General features: G+C 47.7%; 1 protein-coding gene across 3 annotated transcripts in view; it reads right to left on the minus strand.

Moving 5' to 3' along the window:
- The window catches only part of DGKG (diacylglycerol kinase gamma), a 210,478-nt gene that overhangs the window by 21,343 nt on the left and 168,603 nt on the right, over window positions 1-20,532 (minus strand). For all 3 annotated transcript variants that reach the window (XM_061166770.1, XM_061166768.1, XM_061166771.1), the window contains one exon: window positions 13,693-13,870. In XM_061166770.1, coding sequence (XP_061022753.1) covers window positions 13,693-13,870 — 178 coding nt within the window. The remainder of the gene's footprint in view (window positions 1-13,692; window positions 13,871-20,532) is intronic.

Consider the following 20,532-nt stretch of genomic DNA (forward strand, 5'->3'; position numbering starts at 1 on the left):
ATGGAGTCACAGGATAAAGGAAGAAGGCTGAGACACTCTGCACAAGTTCTTGAGTTTGGGGCTAACAGCTTGATGGCTGTGTCCATACAGGCAGGGTGTTTGTTTTCTGAGTCTGTTCTTTCACTTGGGGTGCCACAGGCTGAATGGCTTAAACAACACACATCTATTCTTTCATGGTTCTGGAGGCTGGAAGGTCAAGGTCAAGTTACACCTTGCACCTTGCAAGGTTGGCTTCTTCTGAAGCCCCTGTCCTTGATTTACAGATGGCCAGCCCCCACCCCCGGCTGCCTCCTCACATGGCCCTTCCTCTGTGCACCCCCAGGGCCTCTCTCTGTGCCCAAATGTCCTCTTCTTATAAGGACACCAATCAGATGGAAGTAGGGCCCTAACTGCCCATTTAAACTGAATCACCTCCAAATACAACTATCTCCGAATACAGCCACGTTCCAGGGTACTGGGAATTGGGGCTTCAACATATGAACAAAATTCCCCCCACGATGTCCCTGCCCATAAGAGGGACAATAATAAAACCTTCATCGTGGGTTCTTTTGAAGACTAGAGAAAGAAAGAATGTGAAGGGTGTGCAGTAAAACAGCAGCTAGAAATGTCCCTTATCACGGGTTACTGAGAAGCCGATGCGCAGGGGGAGGGCGGGTGTGCCATCTTCTCACTCTCCTCAGAAAGAAGGGATGAACCTGCCTTGCGGTTCAGCCCCCACCGTCTAGAAGGTGAGTGGTAGCTGGCAAGCTCGACCCGCCAAGACTGTGTCAGGGGTCACCTTGGGCTCCCCTCCTGCCACCAAATTTCCGTGGAGATAGGCCACACACCCTGGGAAGCTCAGGAACACTGAGTCCCACAGAGCTGGGCATGGACCAGCCCACCTAAGCTGCCCACTGGGTCTGGTCTGTGAAGATGAGAGGCTGCTCCCAGCTAGAGAGCTTCAAAGCTAAGTAAAGAAGGCTGTCAGTTACCTTCCATGTTCCCTCTTCGTCTTTCACAGCACCAGGCCTCAGGTATCCCAATCACAATTTATCTGAAGGGTAATCTGTGACCTGTGCTTTCCCTAGAGATTCTAAGTCAGACCCGGCATAAAGGAAGACGGGCCCCATGCCGGCAAATGGAATAGGTAAGGGGCTCACCCCTTGGCCTAGAGAAGGGAATGGCAACCCACTTGGGTATTCTTGCCTGGAGAATCCCATGGACCGAAGAGCCTGGTGGGCTACAGTCCATGGAGTCATAAGAGTCGGACACGACTGAGTGACAGTATGTCATGTCACCCCCTGGCCTTCTGTAAACCCAATGTGAAGAACATGCCACTGGGCCAAAGTGTGACGCACAGAGCAAGGACTTTAGACAGACTTGGCACTCACTAGTTCCATTACTTTGGGACAAGTCACTTAGCTCCTCCAAGTCTTTTTATCAGGAAAATATAGATCTAATAAGCACTCTGGCAGGATTGCTGTAAGGTTTAGAAGTGATGCCATCCAGGGCCTGCACAGAGAGCATGAAGATGGCCCTCAAAAAACAGGGGCCCATTCCTGTGATTTTAGGTTCTTTAGAAATGGATGTTCTCAGGAAACTGCCTTTGCTACATAGTAAGTGTGTGGCCTTTTGCAGATGGTAATTAATGTAACCCAGAGAAGACATGGCAGGAGGAGGAGATGGAGGGGGAGGAGGGGAGTCAGAGGAGGAGAAGGGAGGGGGGAAGAAGAGATGGTGGAGGAGGAGGTGGGAGGGTATGAAAAGGAGGAGAAGGTGCTGAGGGAGGGAGGCGCAGAAATACTGTGACCTTGAGATTTTAGGGTGACTGTCCTTCTGGCAAGAGAAGCATCCCCTTTTCAACTTCTTTTACTTTAAGACAGGGAGGTTTTTACTTGTAAATGAGTGTCTTAGTTCCTGTCCCTCCCCTGTGCATATGCACGTGTTAGTGTGAGATACAATTTCACAACGGTCCAGGTGACTGTCCCTTGTTTCTGGGCTGAGCAATGGGGTGCGGAGCCTTTCAGTCATGGCTCTGTCACGCCTGGTCCAGCCAGGCACCCCTCCTGATGGGCATTTCCTTGATGCCCTCGTCACACTGGCTGGCAGCTGTCTTCCATTCCCAGCGGTCCGTAAAGCACCATCAGGGCGTAAAAGTGGCCAGAGGGTATTGAATGGTCTTGGACTGTGGATAACCCAAATGGAAACAGGAGGGAAAAGCCTCCCAGAGCCACTGCTTTCCAAGGAGCAGAAGGGCTGCAAGGTAGAAGGGAGAGGAGATGTGTTGGCCCCGCAGGCAGGGCTGGGTTTCTGCCTCTGCTCTGGGGGGTCTAGTTGTGTGACCTTGGGCCAGTCACTTTTCTCCACTGGGCCTCTGTTCCCTTGATCAGGGGCAAGGGCATTCTATCCTGAGTGTTAGTTTGAGCTCTTCTAACAAAGGCGGAGGCTGGGGTTTCTGCCCGGCTGGGTCAAGAACCGGCTGGCCGCAGGCCTTGCCATTTCTCACACTGTGCATAAGACAGAACGTTCTGTGCAGCTCTACACGGAGACAAGAGGAAGAGCGAGTGTGGACTCACAATGGCCTTTGTCACTGGTTCCTAAAAGCCTGTCTGTGCAGTGGGACAGGGAGGGAGGAGGGAGGGACAGGGCCTCCATTCTGTGTGGCGGTCCCCTCTCGGGTTTGGCTGGGCTCTGGTGAAGGCTCTGCACATTGGGTGAGGGGGCTTCTTATCCCCTCCATGCCTCAGGGCAGGTGCTTCAGAAGGGGAGGGCAGCATGCTGGTGGAGTTGTTGTGTGGTGGGAGACTTTTCCAGAAGAAAGGGTCTCCCCAAGTGGCTCTGAGGTGAGGGTCTGACATCATGGCGACAAGAAAGACCAAGAGTGAGAATATCTTTTAAGGCTTGGGAGGCGGTGGAACTATAGGAATCTTGAGCTGGTGCTTCCAATGACAACAGGAAGAAAAGGACCAGTACTGGGTACAGACTCTAAAGCAGGCCTAGAGCTTTATAAACATTACTGTTTTTAATCCTTGTGGCAACTCTGTTGGGTAGAAACTACTATCCCAACATAAGAAAAAAAAATCTTGAGGCTCAGAGAGGTTGAAAAACTCACCTAATGTCACAGAGCTGGCATATGGTAAAGCTGGAATTCAAACCAAGGCCTGTCTGACATAAAAAACAAGCTTCTAAATAAAGGATGCAAAGCAGAGACCAAATGTCTTGGCAGGCTGGAGTGTCTGAGGGCAGGGAAGGGGGCGTGTAGTGGGGTAAGCCTCTCCCTGGCTGCTCTTGGGGGAGATTTCTTGGCAACACAGTCTTGTTAAACGGAATGCCGAAGCTGAAATCCCAATTGGTGTGTGACCTGGCATTACTATACCTACTGAGCTCAAGAAGCTTCAACTCCACATTCAGTGTCTGTAATAGAAAAAATCAGTTAGTGGTGAGATTTTCCAGTTCAACTCAAGCCCGAGTCTCAGGCATGACACACACGAGGTACATTACAGAGAACGACACCTACTGAACTAATCACAGCTCAGAGGGACGCACATACCCAGAAGAGCAAAGCTAGAGGAGAGTTGTGACTCTCTGGTTGTTGGGTCAAGTGAAAGTGAAGTCGCTCAGTCGTGTCCGACTCTTTGCGACCCCATGGACTACCAGGGAGCCTACCTGGCCTATCAGGCTCCTCCGTCCATGGGATTCTCCAGGCCAGAATACTGGAGTGGGTTGCCATTTCCTTCTCCAGGGGATCTTCCCGACCCAGGGATCGAACCCAGGTCTCCCGCATTGCAGGCAGACACTTTAACCTCTGAGCCACCAGGGGAGCCCTAGACCAACCAGAAATATAGGTGGTGGGGGAGGGTATTGTGGCATGGGAGGAAAGAATGCCAGGTTTGGTATACTTGGACGTGGCTCTAGTTCCAGATTCACCAATTAGTGTGGCCTTGGACAGGTCAATTAACCTCCCTGGGCCTCATTTTTCTAATTATAAAGTGTCTCTCAGGGATGCTGTAAGGGATTAAAATGAGATGATGAATGCAAAATATTTCTAGCAGCATTGAGTGCTAATTTCAAGTAGGTATTTAACAAGTGTTGGATGAACTGTCCTGAAAATGGGAAGAAGTGGGTGCTGGCTGCAGGTGGAAGACACAGGGCCCTGCTTAAGACATCCATTCTACCAACAGCAGCCACTGGGAATGGGGAGGGCTCTGAAGTGGAGGCAGACAGGAGAAGGCTGAGCTTGTGGGCAGAGGAAGCTGGGACTATGTTGGGTAGTATTCCCTTTGTTTGTCTCCCAATTCCTGTTGACTTTTATCCATTCTTCCTCTTGTGCCACTGACTCTCATTCAAGGCCTTAGCCCTGTGAGCCTGTACTCTGCACCAGCCTCCTAACTGGACCTCTTGCTGCCAGTTCCTTTCCCTTTTTTCCAATACATACTGCGTGCTGCTCTGTCATTCTATTGCTCCTGGCTTAGAATGCTTCATCTCTTCCTGTTAGTCAAAGGATCACATACTCAAGGGCACATTACTCAAAGGCCTTTACCAGTCTTCCCTTTGCTATTTCTAGGTGCTAATGCCCTAGCCCATGTGCCTCTTTTCTCATTTCAACTTTTCAAATCCATTCCAGCTTGAAGTATTGGCACATATACATTCTACTTTGTTCATTCATTCAGTCCTTCATCAAATATTTATTGATTGCCTCCAAGGTCCCTGGCACAGTTCTGGGCAGCTGGGGACTGAGTTCCTAAGGAATGTCCCTCCTATTCTTACCCACCCCCACTCCAATGATACTGTTCCGGCCTATCATGCCAGTGGTAACTTGGTGGTTCTATATGTATTTTTAACATGAGATTGGGAAGTATTGGAGGTCAGGTCCACATCATCATGCTGACACCCTCTACAGCATCTGGAGCATTCAGTACTTGAAGGCAGGTTGGCATCTGGTTCTATTGGGTATTGTCTTCATTCTTGGGACAGTCACTTAACCTCATTAGCCTCAGCCATTAAATGGATTAAGAAATTAAACAGGCAACAGCTTGGCCTGTAAATATGTGCTCAGTAAATAACAGCCCAATACATTTTTATTGATTAATTAAGAAGATAAAGCACTTCTCACATGCCTTAGACACAGATCAAGAAACATAGGTTATGCAAAGCGTGTGGCCAGCATGGAGTCTTGCTGTGGGTTGGGTCTTAGGAGCTGCCAGGTATTAAAGCTGCTACAGGGGAACAGAAGCTGGTATGTGGGTCAAGATGGGGCAAGCAGAAGAGGGAAAAATCTACAATGTCTAGGCCTGCCAGAGAGCCGGTCTAGAATTTTCTTCTGCAAGTGAAAAATGAAAGATTCTTTCATTCTATTTTGAGCAGCAAATCTCCAAAGGCAGGAATTCAGTTGGAGTTTTAACTCCAACTTGAACCTGTGTGAGCAAGTTTCCCTCTGCAGAAGGGGAACAGCCTCTGGAGGCCCAATTCTGCCTCCCCTGCCCCTCCCAGTCTTGGCAGGGAGTGGGTGGGAGGAGACACAGCTAGAGGCAGAGTTCTCTTGATTCACAAGTCAACTGGGAAAGAATGAGGAATTGCTTCACTAGAATTTCTAGTAAATGTGGGTTGGGTCAGGGACAGGCAGAAATGGGGAGGATGGGATGGGTTCTCTGGTGTGTGTGGAAGCAATTCTATGTTTGAAAGACTACAACTTGGGCTCCAGTCCCAGGTTCACCAACTTGTGTCACCCTGGACGGGTCAATTAACCTCCCTGGGCCTCACTTTTTCTAATCTGGAAATTTCTTTTTGGCATTCTCAGCGGGGGCAGCCAGCCCCACCAGTGCAGTACTTCTCAATCTGGAGCAAGCATATACCACCAGGGGATCTTGCTGATGGGCAGATTTGGCTTTAGGAGGCCTGGCCTATATTCTGACACTCTCAGGTGATGCCTTTGATGCTGGCTGTGGACCACACGAGGTCCCAGTGCAGGGCTGGGCAAACCACAGCTGGAGGGCCAGACCCAGCCTGCTGCTTGTTTGTGTAAATAAAGTTGGACTGGAACCCAGCCATGCCCATTCGCCTGCGTGTTGTCTATGATCACTTTCATGCTAAGTGGTTGGAGGAAAGCCGTTGTACCTGAGATGGTATGGCCCACAAGGCCTAACTATTTTAATAGTTACTATGTGGTCCTTTATGGGAGAAATTTGCCAACCTCTGCTCTAGTGCACAGAGAGCAGGCCTGTGTGAACTAAAAGACTGGCATTTCAATCCAGGTTTGGTCAAGCCAGCCACTTCATCTTGCTGGTTCTCACTCTCCTTATCTAGAGGAAAGGACCTCTAAATTTCTAAAGAGAGCTGTGATTCTCGGATTTCAATACTACATAGGAAACATTATAGCTTCTACGGGCATCTGAGAATCAGGCTGTGTGGCTTTTATTTGGAAGCTGTGAAAACACACCTGGATAACCCGCAGAGTCCAGCAGGCAGCCTTGACAGGAGCAGAGGGACTGTGCAACATAGAGGCAGCTGGGAATACACAGGTGCTCGGAGAAAGGACCAGTAAGGATGGGAGGGGAACTCCTGGCCTCCTGTACGGGCTGATGCCAGCACAGGGGCCCTGGAACACTGCTCACGAGCATCACACACACACACATGTTCCATCCCATCAAACACAATTCCCTATCTTACCACTCCAGGTGTTCCTGACCCTGGGAGCTTCTGGTCAACCAATGTTAATTAGCTCTTTCGAGGTCTCAGAGACCATGCCAGGCATAGGCATGTAGAAGGAACTATGACAGCTAGAACTGTGAGCTCACAGTTGGGTGGGAGAGACACCATCTGAGTTAATTATTACAGGACAGTTTCATGAGTCACCATAGGGGAAGTGCTTGACTCTGGGTCCCTACCTTGGGGACGTGATGCTATCAACAAGGCAGGGAACGTGGGGGTGGGTAGTGGGCTATAGGAGAGGAGGGAAGATGTGTAAAGAGGGGGAAGAGAATGCCTTGGGGTTTGTTGATGCCAATGTGGGTGCCTGAAGGACTGAGTGACAAAGCTGATTTTCCGTGGAAAGCAGAGCAGGGTCACTCTGTAGGCCTGCCACTGTCACAAGGAATGACTAGTATGTTGCCATGGTTACTTCCCAGCACTGAGGGACATCCCAGTGCACATCTAAGTATCCCCAGGCTCTTAGGGGGTCACTCTCCTTGCTCTGTCTCAGCCGCGAGGTGAGACCTTGGCCAGAGAGACCTCTGCAAAATGCCTGCTTTTCAGGAATATTTCTATTTTTCAACTTGAACGAGCGGTAAGAGGCTGGTGACTGCTCACTATGACTGTCTTTCTGGTCAGGTCTCCACCAAATACGAAAATTGGGAACCTACAGCCCTGGACAGCTCTTGAACCCAACTGGCCACTTTCTGTTCTAGTTTCATACAAGGGAAGAGGGAGCCCCGAGAGGCAATGAACTCATGTGCTCACGATTATCCTGTTATCTCACTGAACTGTGGCTCCCAACCTGGGATGGTGGATATGATGTCTGGTTGGGGTCCCTTTCCCTTGTTTTGGGATTCAGGGTGTGACCCATACAACTAGTGAAGATCTATGCGGGCACAGATCTATGGGCAGACTGAACTACCTGTGCCTGCATAGTGGTGTCAACTGACTGTGAGGCGGCGGATTTTCCTCTTCCCAGGCAAGACCTGGGCATCTGGGAGGCACATTTGATGACTAAATGCTTTTGCCAGGAGGCTGCCTATGTGAGTGCCTGCTAGTTGGTTTGAGTACCAGGCTAGTGAGGCATATCTGTAGCCACACCCGGCTGGTCAACTGGCGTACTGGGTAGCCATCATACTCCTTCTTAGCGCTTATGACAGATTCTAATTATATGCCCATCAGTGGGACTGTTTTACTGAGGCCTGGCTCCCGCACTCCCTAATGGCTGCAGACATCAGGCCTGGTTTTGCTCGTCACTGTGCCTGGCATTTGGTCGGTGCTTCGTAGGTGTGTGTTGAATAAATGACAGAAACCCTGTCCCTGCTGCTGGGAAACTGACTCAAACTGTATATCCTACCAACGGTGTCTGTCTCCCTGTCTTTACCAGGAATTGCAAAAGTTATTACCTAATGAGACTCCGGGCAGATTTATGCTCTCACTGCTTAAAAACTCATCTAGGACACTCTGGTGGCAGTTCAAATGGGATTGACTAAGAAATCACTGAGGGGAAGGTGACCTTAATATCGAATAACCAGAGGGGCCAGGTGCGGCTGACGTAGCCTTAAGGCTGCTACTGTCTCCAGACTGAAGGCTGGATGGGGACAGATATGAAGCTCAGAGAAGAGTCTGAGAACATGTGTAGAAGTCTCTGCATTCACATCCAGGGTGCTGCCAGAGAGAAGCAGTGGCAGAGCTTCCAGGGCTTTACTCCCTAGCCTCTAGCCTGATGGGGACTGATATAATCTTGTGCTGTGCACACCCTTGGTGCTTTAAGATTTGGTGCTGTTCCCCTTATCTTGTTTCAGCAGACAGCCTGCTCAGGTGGAACCCCCACACTGGCAGCAACAGTCAAACACATTAGGCACGGTGCCAACAAGTAACCCTTGTTAGAGTTATGGGTTGCTCTAGACCAAATTCCTGAAGCAGAGATCAAGAGAGTGAAATTCTAAATTTGGTCATTTTCTTACATACTAAATACTTATCACTTAATTCTTCTGATCACTATTGATCAAGTGCTTACCATGCTCCAGGCATTTCTGATAAGTGTTCTAAATGGTCGATTTCATTTAACCCTCAAAACGAGGTGGCTATGCTGAGGGAGAGAGATTATAACAGGTTCCATTTTGCAAGGGTTGACATGGAGGCTTGGAGAGGTTCAATGACTCAACCACTGTCACATGGCTGGTGGTGGGGAGGCCTGGGTCTTTCAACCTCTAGTTAAATGGTTAGGCTCTTACTCTACACTGACTCTCAGCTATAAGTCCTCTAGGCTATGGGTCGGGAAGATCCCCTGGAGAAGGAAATGGCAACCCATTCCAGTATTCTTGCTTGGAAAATCCCATGGACGGAGGAGTCTGGTAGGCTACAGACCATGGGGTTGCAAAGAGTTGGACATGACTGAGTGACTTCACTTTCACTTTTTCAGGCATATCTTACTTACCAAGTGCATTTCTAATGGTTTCATAAAATGAAATTCTCAGTTACACAAATAGCTGCATTGAACAGTTTATAAGATATGTTTTTCTCCAACATTTTTCACTGAGGGTGTGTTCCTGTCCAGCTCCAGAATCTACTGCCCACTGTGCTCATAGACCAAAGGCAAGATTCCTTTCTCTCTTTCTCCCTCCTTCTGATAAGCATTTCTGTAGAAATGGGTCAGGTAGGATGTTGGTCTTTGAAGAGGACACAAAGGTGAAGAACACATGCTCCCTATTTTCCAGGTAATGGCAAGAGAAAGATATGATGAGGATACACATGCCTATGAGAAAAGGCTACCCATAACCAGTGTACTGTCAAGACAGAAGGCAAAATTAAGTGCTCTAGGAATTCAGAGGCCAGATTCACTTCCAGAGGTACCACTATAGGCTCCAGGAAGCAGATGGCCCTTGGGGTAGGTCTTGTAGGAGGAGCAGAATTTCAACCAAGTGTTTGTTTGGACTGGATCATAAATACTTCCTGTTTCCTGAGGGTCTGGCTTGTGCAGTACACAAAGTAGGTTCTCAAATAAATGTTCTAGGTGGACACTAACCACCTGGGGCCAGGCCAGGAATCATGGACTTGGCTCTGCTGCAACCAGTAGACATAAATTATATAAGTCCTGCCAGTTCTCTGGGCCTCTGTTTTTCCCAACTATGAAACAGTGACATGGTGGGCAGTGGGTGTACCCTTACTCATGGGTTTCTGGTTAGGACTTAGATTAAGTCAATATATGCAAAACTGACTACAAAATACTATCTGTTACTATTCTTATTGGTATTACAAAAACTAAAAAGAATGAATGCTGTAGACTGCTCAATTATTCAACAACTATTTTTGTTTGTTTGTATTGACTAACTACATTGGGTCAGGCACTGGGGATACAAAAATTAAAATCATCTAGCCTCCATCCTTGAAAGGTCTAGAAAAGAGGCTGTGGGTACAATTGATAGTATGAGTTTAATGTGCTAGGGCAAAGGGGCTGCTGGAGTTTGGCAGGATCTCTGCTGTTTCTTAGTGACAGTGTGGGTAGGCGGCAAGGCTAGAGATAAGAACTTCAAAATCAGAAATTTGGCTTTAGCACCAATATAAAGCAGCATTAAAGGTGAGGAGAAAATTTTCTTACAGCTTGAGGTTATACTATGTTCCAGGTACTCTGACATCCATCATGAGAACAAGCTAGATGTTATTATGCCAATTTTTACAGATGAGGAAGCTGAGACTCAGAAAGGTTGGGTGACTTTCCAAGGTTTATAAGATTATAAAGTATAAAGCCTAAATTTAAACCCAGGTCATTCAACTTCAAGCTTGGTGCTTTTCTCAGGACCACTTCTTGCTTTCTAATCAGCCAATGGTTGTATAGAACTCATTCCATGCTAATCTTTTTTTTTTTTTTTTAAATTAAAAAACATTTTTTGGGGGGCCGCACTGCCTGGCATGTGTGATCTTAGTTCCCTGACCAGGGATCAAACCTGAAACCCCTGCACTGGAAACATAAAATCTTAACCACTGGACCGCTAGGGAAGTCTCCATGTTAATCCTGACTGATCTTTTTTGGATTGCTTTTCCTAGAAGAAAAACTGACCCATGATGAGATCTGACAGTAACCTTTTCTGTCGTCATTTCCTTTAACATTTCCTATGATAAACCCTTTCCCTCCCACTAATTTCTCCTGTCTCTTCCCTGACCCTCAAGCCCAGTAAAATTGCCAAAGAGTAACAAATCCCAACAAATGATGAACATGCAGGGAGAGAGATCCCTACCTTCTCAGCCACTGGCCTGTAAGCTGTGAGACAAAACACACTGAAGAAAGAAACCTGCCATATAATTCTGTTCAAGGAATCCATTAGACCAAAACCTGGCCATGCCATAATTCTGCAGCTCTGTAAGGAACCTGTGCGCTATGGGAACCTGTACAAGAACCCAGAATTCTTGACTACCAGGCCAATGCTTTTCCACTAAAATGGGTCACCTCTTTAGCTTTTCCTCATTAACATCTCATCTTAAAGGAGATTATGGCCCTTTAAGAGAGCTCACTGTTGGTTGGTTCTCTGCAAAGCTAAGAAGCCAAGGCTCCCTCCTTAGCCTCTGCTCTGATCAGCTCAAGTCCTCATCTAAAGAACAGGAAGTAGCTTCATTTTTAGCTCTGAAAGCATATTCTTGGGGTGAGAAAGGGGGATTTGAGGAAGAGAGTTCCTGTACATGATGGTCATGAGCGATCAGCAGACATTATTCTTGCTTGAAGAAGGGGAAGATAAATGGTAAGACATGTAAGGAACTGACAGTTGTCCTTGAGTTCTAACCAGAACACACCCTCAGCAACGGTGTCCCCGAGTCCCTGCCTGATACGGGTGGTGGGATCCTGCCCTGACTCTGTTCTGCTGAGATGCCAGAGTGGGGGCTGGGATGAAAGCACCAGGGTGGGAAAGTCTGCAGGAACTTTCTACAACCTCCAGTGCTTCCCCCACCCTCTGCTAGTACCCACAACTTCCCCTGCCAAGGGAGGAAGGAGGAACACATTACTCAGTTTAATAATTTATACAAATTGAAAAGTTTACTGTGTGAAGGAAAGGGGACTTAAGAGGGCAGCAGAGAAAAAAAAAATCCCTAGTTCTCTCTTAAAAAGAACAGGTGTGACGGTGACGCCTTGATGACCTTGGAATATAACAATCTGACTCTCTAACAAGTAGGTCTGAAATAAGCCAGTAACCACTTTCTTGGATGGTCAGCCAAGTTTTGTTTCCTCCTACTGGTGGGGTTGCATCCAGTCTTAGGACTAACAGCCTCGGACATCAAAGAACCCAGGCTCCGATTCCGGGAAACTTGTCTATGTCAATGTTTCGCAAACCTGGCAGCCCATCAGATCGTCTGGGGAGGTCCAGATTCCCAGGAACCAACCCAGAGATTGATTAGGGAGATCTGGGCTGGGGCCCAGGACTTCATTTTCTATAGACAGGTGTGGTTTAGAAACCAATGGTCAGTCCCATCCATTCAGTTATCAAAACTTCTACATCAGATGTGGGGTTTATAGAAAAGAAACCTGAGGTGCCAAGAAGTAGGTGAATGCCAGCACTTGGATCTGAATCCATTCTCCTGCCTCCTCATTGGGGGGTCTTTGCCACAGCCCTCCTCACATATGGCTTCTCCCCCAGCCCCTGGTCACCGAGTCCACTTGGGATCCCTGGGGATGAGTGAGGCCTGTTTGTCCGATCCACAGAGGAGTCAGAGATGCCAGGAACTTTAAGTCCCATTCGCTGCATTCGTGGAAATGGCTGGTAAGGCGTAGGGCTGAAAGTAATTTTAGGGGCATTCTCAGAGACCTGCGTTCTGTATCCTGGTGGGTAGGATGGTCTACCCGATGGCTTCTAAGGCACACTACCAAGTTGTTCCAGGCAAAAAGAAGAGTCAGCTCATGAAAGCGGCCTGCCATGTTAAAGGTGCCAGGGTGGCAGAGGCAGAGGGAGTGTGGGGGAGTAAAAGAAGATGTCTAGACCTAATGAGAGGCCAAATCATTTACGGTTCTCTAGGCCACGTGAAGACCTTTAGCTTTTAATCTTAGCCACTGCAGAATTTTGAGAAGAGTGGCACAGTCAGACATATTTGCCCATGGGCATTCTGATGAGGTGGTGAGAACAGACTGTAGAGGGTGGGGTGTACAAAGCAGGGAATTCAGCTGGGAGGATGTGCAGGAACCCAGGGGACAGAGGATGGTGGCTCAGACCAAGGTGGTAGGAAGTGGTGAGAAGTGGGTGAATCTTAGATGTTTTTAAAAAGTAGAGCTAACAGATTTTCTGATGGGTTGGATATGAAATGTGAGATAAAAGGGAATCGAGGATGCTGCCAAGTGTTTTGGCTTAAGCAATGGGCAGGTTGGAGTTATCGTCAACTGAGATGGAGAAGGCTGTGGGTGGAGAAGGTTTGGGGGAGGGACGCTGGAGTTCAGTTTTGGACTTGCTGAGTCACTCGCCCTCACGTGGTACTTAAATAAAGTCTCACTACTCAATGAGGTCATCAACGGAGTGAGAGCAGACAGACAGAGGAGAGGGTTGAGGACCCTGCCTAGGGACCCTCCAGCATCAACAGGTTAGAGAGAAAACAAGGAATCAGCAAAAGAGACTAACGAGAAGTCACCAGTGGGAAGGAGGGAAATGAGGAAGGTGTGGAGTCCTGGAAGAAGTGATCAGTTAGGGTCAAATGCTGCTGACAGATGAAGCGAGATCCAGGTTGAGAACTGACTACTGGATTTAGTTACTAAAGGACTGATAATCCTGACACAAGTAGCATTTGGCTTCTAACCTCATGGAGTTTCAAACGCAAGGTTTGATTACTGACTGCCATTTAGGGATCCCTTACTGTATATTTTCTCTTCTCAATTAGGTTATAAATGATGACGCACCAGGGATGAGTCAGTGTATTGCTGGGTTCTTGTAAGGCTGCAGAACCTTCTCGAGCCTGCTGTAGATCCTAACACAGTTTGCTGACAGACCCACTGAAAATGGCTCCCACTGAGGCACTGACCTAGCACGATTTTTCTCATGCCTGGCTTACCTTGGACACAGAATTTCAGTTCCTTGGGGTCAGTGATGACCTTCCTGCTTTCCCGGATCACAGCCCGGTTCTTCTTGGTTTCTCCCCAGAGATTGGTGCCACCATACATGCTGGGAATGTTGAGAATAGCAATGCCTTCGAGGAAGATGCTGCTCAGGTCCACCCCAACCCCGTCACACTGGGGGACAGAGAAAAAAGGTCATCTGTTAGTGTCCTCATTGTATCCCAACTCAGGTGTGGTGAATGTGGTGGGGGCTCTCATCAAGAATGTGACAGGCCCTTAGCTACCAGCCAGTCTCTGTCAGAAGCTGAATCTTGGCTAAAGTTGCTCAGGTCTAATGCTTTATCCACTGCAATGAGATGAGGGTGGTGATTCTTTGTCAACTCTGGGGGTACAGTGCAACCTTCAGAAACCATCTCTAGCAGGGGTCCCCAACCTCTGGGATCTAATGCCTAATGATCTGAGGTGGAGCTGATGTAATAATAACAGAAATAAAGTGTCCAATGAATGCAATGTGCTTGAATCATCCTAAAGCCACTCCTCCCTCTGTGGAAAAACTGTCTTCCACCAAACCGGTCCTTGGTGCCAAAAATGTTGGGGACCACTGATCTATAGATCTAGAAGGGCTGGTTCAGAAGACAACTGCAAACTGTGCTCCAGTCCAACTTCATTATCATCAATCCTGTCCCTTCTGCACCACAGTGAAGATATGGTGGAACATGGAGTCCAGATTCGAACACAGCAGATTCTCAACAAATGACAGGAAAGTTTCATTTTACCCCTTCTTATTTAATCCCTCTTGTGAGAAGTATAAGACTTTAAGATTTGGCCGGCTTTCAGACTTCTTCTGTCTCCTGTATCTCTATCTTAAGTGCAATTTTGGCATATGTGCTTGCTGATGTAGCAGAGTTTCTTTATCCAGTCTCCATCACCCGCATCCCGCCAGGTACAAAAGGCCAGAAGGCTTGAATCTGTCTGTCTCAGGTATCTAATAGAAGTCAGCCTACCTCGGCGTAATGCTCAGCAACACAGCAAGACATATATTAGCTCTGATCCTTGTTCCTCAGAACTGGAGGTAGTTTACTTCATTTACAGAATAAAACACTACCCAGAGAGGTAAGCTAAGTTGTCCAAGATTGCACAGTTGATAAATAACAGAGCAGGGATTCAAAGTTGGGGAACTGGACTACAAAACCCTATTTATCTTGCTTATTATGAGGCAGGAAAAAATTAGAAGCATGCAACAAAAATCTCTCTTTGAGGTTACCTACAAATCAAAACTTACAGAGATTTCTCAAAAGAGGAGGAATGCCAAGGTAGGGCTTGTTGCCATTCATCCGGGCATCCTGATTTCTTTGCAGCTCCTAATTTATGGTATCTTGTCATCCCCATGACTTGTTTCTCCAGCTACAAAATGGAATAGAGTAGGCTTCTCTGGTGACCAGGAATTCCTTTCTTTATTAGGAAGTTCTGATTATTTGACAGGTCTTAATGTTGAACATGCTTCTGTTCCTTCTTGCTTCCACCCATTGGTCCTTTTCTCCCTTCTGAAGTCAGAATGAGCCTCCTTCCTCCTCCACGGGAGCGCCCACCAGGTACATGATGATATGTACACTTCATCACTGTGCACATGACTAAAATGTTGCCATTGACCAGTAAGCTTTTATACACATCTCAGTTATTACCTTCATAATAATCTTATAAATTAGTTACTAAGATTACCCCTCATTTTACATTTGGGGAAACCAGGACACAGAGGTGGCTAAGTAACTTGCCCAAGTCGCACAACTTACAAATAGAAGTACATGGATTGATAGCAGGCAGTTGGAGCCTCAGTATTACCCACTCCTTTCTCTCTCCTCCCTCTCACACCACCATCTAGTTGTGCCTTCTCTGGGTGAGTGCTCTCAACCTTCTGGCCCCTCCTACGGACTTGTTCTGATCTACACACACCATGGTTTGTTACTCTCCTACTCTACAAGGTCCTGGCACTGAAAACACAACCAATGGCAGGATCTGATGGCACAGGTGGCAAAGGCATCAGTACTTCCTGGGGCTGGAATCCTCCAATACTATCATGCCCCAGAAATGAGAATGTGGGGAGCCCGTGTATGGGCTCAGTATGTCCGCCATGACCATTATCCTTATTGTCAAGTAAGATCAAAGTTGCGTTAGTTCTTTTGTGAGCAGCTAGATGACGGCTGAATCACTTCACCTTGAATGGGAAGTCATCTCAGGCACTCAGATCCTTATTCCATCATCTACTTCTCAGCCTGCTCTTCTTCATCCTGAACTCGTGTAAGTAATTTTAAATAATTTAGACATAGGGTTTTATACTTATTTCATCTGGTTTTCAGCCCAAGCCTCCTCCAGTCCATCTAGTTTATATTAAATCTTCATTCTGTGACCGTATGCCATGGCTCTCCTATCATTTGGAGACTGTCTTTAATACATGTATATAATGGGCAAAACAGGGAACAAGCCCTTTCCTTGGTCAGTTTAACATACCAGATATTGTACATTAAACGGTCCTTGGGGTATGGCTGCCTTATTAGGGATGCATCCTCTGTGTACGACCGTCACCTAGCCCACTTTTCATTACAGTGTGGAATCATGGAACTTAGAGATGACAGGGACCTAAGAGAACACGTCCTATCTTTCACCAGTGAGGCCAGAGAGGTTAAGGTCACCCAACTCATAATTGTGAAGCTAGGCTAGTATCCCAGTCTGCAGACCTCAAATTTGTGCTCTTTCCACTGAAACATAAGACAGTGTGCTGAGATCAAATAATATTTCCTAAATGACCACCTTACGACCTCTATCAGAAAAGGAATAAGAGAACTCACATAAAGCCATTAACGTCTGTAAAGGGCAACAAATACTTGGTTAATACTTGATTCTAGAATTTTCCCAGGGGTTGGGATAAAGTTTGTCAGTCTGTGCCTTCCAGAATGTATCCATAAGTTTTAAAAAACTGGGACATGTGTCTGTTTGCCTCTCATTGGCTGGAACCTACTCTGCTCTGTAGATTTGTCAAAGTGTTCATCAAAGGACATCTATGTAGGTTTGTCCAGCAACTTCGATTTAAATGTGTATATGTTTTCCAAGGTCAGCAGTTCTCTATTGATCAACCTTGGGCTCTGATACCCACCTTTATTATCCGTTCTTCAATTTTTTTTATTAAAGCTACTCTCTCTCCCTCTGGAAAAGATAAAAAAGCTCTCTTGGAATGGCAAAATCCTAATGAGGTATGCTTTCCATGTTCTTTTTTGCTTCAAACACTGTCTAAGATTCTGCTTGGCCTTCAGCTTGCCCAAAGCCAGGATCGCAGGTCGGAGTTGCCTTTGTTTATTCATACTTGGGTGCATACTCACACCTTATCTGAGTATGTTTGATGGTGGTGGTTTAGTTACTAAGTCATGTCCTACTTTTGTGACCCATGGACTGTAGCCTGGCAGGCTCCTCTGTCCATGGGATTTCCCAGGCAAGAATACTGGAGTGGACTGCCATTCCCTTCTCCAGGGGATCTTCTCCACCCAGAGATCACACTCGCGTCTCCTGCATAGCAGGCAGATTCTTTACCACTGAGCCATCATCGAAGCCCCTATGAGTATGTGTACAACCCTCCAAAAGCATGGACTCAACCCAGACCTCCTTGTTGCTGTCATGGTGATTCTTTTTTTTTTTTAATCAAAAACTTTTTGCTGTTTTCTTCCTGAAAGAATTAATGAACTGTTAAAAAATTTACTTTGGGATGTCTTTCATCCTTTTGTCCTTTAAACACATATTCTTATTTAGGGATTTGGGCTAGAATCCCACTGGGTCAGACTTTTCATCAAACTCTCTGAAATTATCTTTGTTCAACCCGGTGCCCAGCACTGAATTTTTGCACCTTTATCACCTCCTAGACCACTCAGTCACTCTTTCTGTTGGTTGTAGTTACTTCGGCATGAGCTCAATTTAATCAATGTTGACCAAAATCCCTCCTCCCTTCTACAAGTAATAATAATAATAATATTAGCAGCTATCTGATGAGAGCTTCCTTGTGCCCTGTACTGGTCCTGAGCTTACACTCTCTTGGGATGCTTACATGAACACCATGAGGGAGGTACTATTGCTACCGCCAAGTGACAGAGTCTCAGAGAGGTTAGGGTGCTGGTGTAAGGCTACACAACTTCCACTCTACAGGCTGGCAGAGCTCAGTTGTAAACCTAGGCAAGTCAGATGCCAGATTCTACTTTGGAGATGAAAGTCAGTGCAGCAACGTGGGACTTTTGCTGATGCTAGACTTATCATAAAATTAAACGTGTAGCTGTTTGAATAACTGAAATCTCCCACCACTACTCTGTCTCATAGAGTACTAAGAGCAGTGCCCAGCATGCCAGTGTTGGTATCAGTATTATATCTTGCCTCTGTGCCAGCTTTGTGTTTCTTTTTTTTTTTTTAAGTAAACTAGTTGCACAGCCCAGTCATTGGCACCTAGTATTCCACAATGTCCCCTTTCTTCCCTACTGCCGTTTTAAGGGTGCCCTGTCCCCTCCACCTCTAGTCCTAACAAGCTCAAGAGTGTTAGTTATTAACTTGGTAAGCCGTTAACCTCTCTGGAAGCGCAAACAGTCCTCACTTTGCTTTATGATAGGATGTCCCCTCCCCCACTATCTCACTGAGTCGTAGGTGGACTGGGGAGAGTGGAGGAGGTGGGGGGAGCTTGGGGACTGCTGGCTATAGATGACCCCACCTTCGGAATGCACCTATTTGAAAACTGAGAGGCACTGCCTTGTCTTGGAAGGAGCATGCCTGAGCTTGGAGACAGAGATGGGTTTAAATCTTGGCTCTGTCACTTGCCAGCTGTAGGATCCTGGATCCTCGTTGGTTCCTTCACTCTTCCAGCTTTAATCTGTCATCTGTAAGATGGGGTGGGGGTAGGGAAATCGCATCTACTTAAAGGGCTTGATTAGTCTCTGGAAGGCGGTAGCATTCCACAATTGTCTGCACTGTTATTACTGTTAATAATAATAATACCTGTGCTATGAGGCATTTTTCAGCCTGAAATCATTCTCCCACTATCTGAGGCCTTGCTGGAAGCATTTTAATGGCCTTTTGGCCCAACTCATGCTAGTGGGAGCCTTGCCAGACCATACCTGCATGCCTATTCTCCACACTTCTTGGCCTAGACACCATGCACTGATTTCTTTCAGAACCCCAGGGCTGCTTAGGGCTCCGGAAAGGTGGAAAGCTGCCGTGCTGGATTTGGAAACATGGAGCCGTGGAGAGAAGTACACAGGAGGTTTATATGGAACACAGCCCCCAGCCCCGGCGGTTCCTGAGCTAAATCCTCCAGCAGTTCCATGACGTCATGGGATCCCCTCCCCCTGCTCCCACGGGGGAGGGGAGAGGGGGGGGCTCCTGGGGAGAGTGCAAGGAGGGCGGCGGTCCCTGCGCGCACCATTGGCCATCCCTAACCTAGCTCTGGGCTGGCAGGCTCGCCTCCGAGTCGAGGCTGCGTGCAGTAAAACCCAGGTAGTTATAGCCGGGTATGGGTTGAAACAGAGACAGTTCTTGTCCCCAGCCCCCCGGCAGCATGCACGCACACGTCCGGAGCCGTGCTCCCAGCCGGCGAGGGCGGTGAGGTGCCGGACGCGGGTCTGAGGCAGCGGCGCTGCCGGCGCGTGGGGTGGGTGGTTACATCCCGGCCCAGCCCGGCTCCTGGCCGCCTGGAAGACGTTCAGGAATCTGCCGGAGCGCGGGCCCGGAGCCGCCCGCACCCGCCTGCTCCAGGCCCTCCTGTGCCGGCCCGCAGCTGTCGGCGGCGAGTTCAACCTTCGTGACCCCGGCGAAGACAATCTGAAGTTCTAGTTTCTGAGCCGAGGGATGGTGGAGAGTCAGTGGATAGTCCTATTCATTCCCATCCCCCCACCCCGTTCCACCCATCTCGGCGATTCCTAAAATCCTCATAATTATGGGCAGAGCTAGGACCTGCCAAGTTGGCCGTGCTGCCTGAGAGGGACAGAGCCGAGGACGTGAGAGAGGGCAGCGGTGCTTCCCTGCCCGGGCTGTGGGCTTTTCCGCGCCCCGGGTGCCTGGCGGCCTCGGTGACCTGAAAAAGGCGGCGGATGGGGAATGAGGCCGCCTCCATTTTAGCCTTGTGGATCTTATTTTTGAAGGTCCTTAGAGAAGGAGATCCCATAATTTATTTGATGACCTGTTTCAGTTTTTAGCAACTAGGAAATTCTCTCGTCTTCTAACCTCGATTCAAGGTGCCACCGATAGCACTGATTTTCTCCAGTTCAGAACTCAGATTGTTTGGGTTCATCCTCCCTGCCATCTGGCAGTGTCTGCTGTCTGGAAAGACCTCTTCCAGGCGGATTGTGAGGTGGAACAACCCCCACCCGCCCTGGCTCTGGGGGCATTTGTCCCCTTTCTGCTTGACATTTTCTGTCTTGGGTTCCCCTGCCACTGCCTTCTCTTGATGGACTTTCTCATCTTTGATGACTCCTTCTTGGACTTTAAAGAAAACAAACAGATTTTTATTAGGGATATTTTCAAATATACAGGACAATAAAGCATAAATCCCATGAATCCCAAATCTCAGCTTCAGCAGTTAGCAACTCATGGCTAATCTTGTTTGAACTCTAACTCAGTTCATTTTCCCCACCGCCATGTTGAACTGTTATTTTATAGCAAATCTCTGATATTCTATCATTTCATCTACAAATACGTCTAAAAGTAAACTGCTCAGTCATGTCCAACTCTTTGAGACCCCATGGACTGTGGCCTGTCAGGCTCCTCTGTCCATGGAATTCTCCAGGCAAGAATACTGGAGTAGGTTGCTATTCCCT

This window comes from Dama dama, chromosome 19, assembly GCF_033118175.1.
Source record: "Dama dama isolate Ldn47 chromosome 19, ASM3311817v1, whole genome shotgun sequence".
Classification (NCBI taxonomy): Eukaryota; Metazoa; Chordata; class Mammalia; order Artiodactyla; family Cervidae; genus Dama; species Dama dama.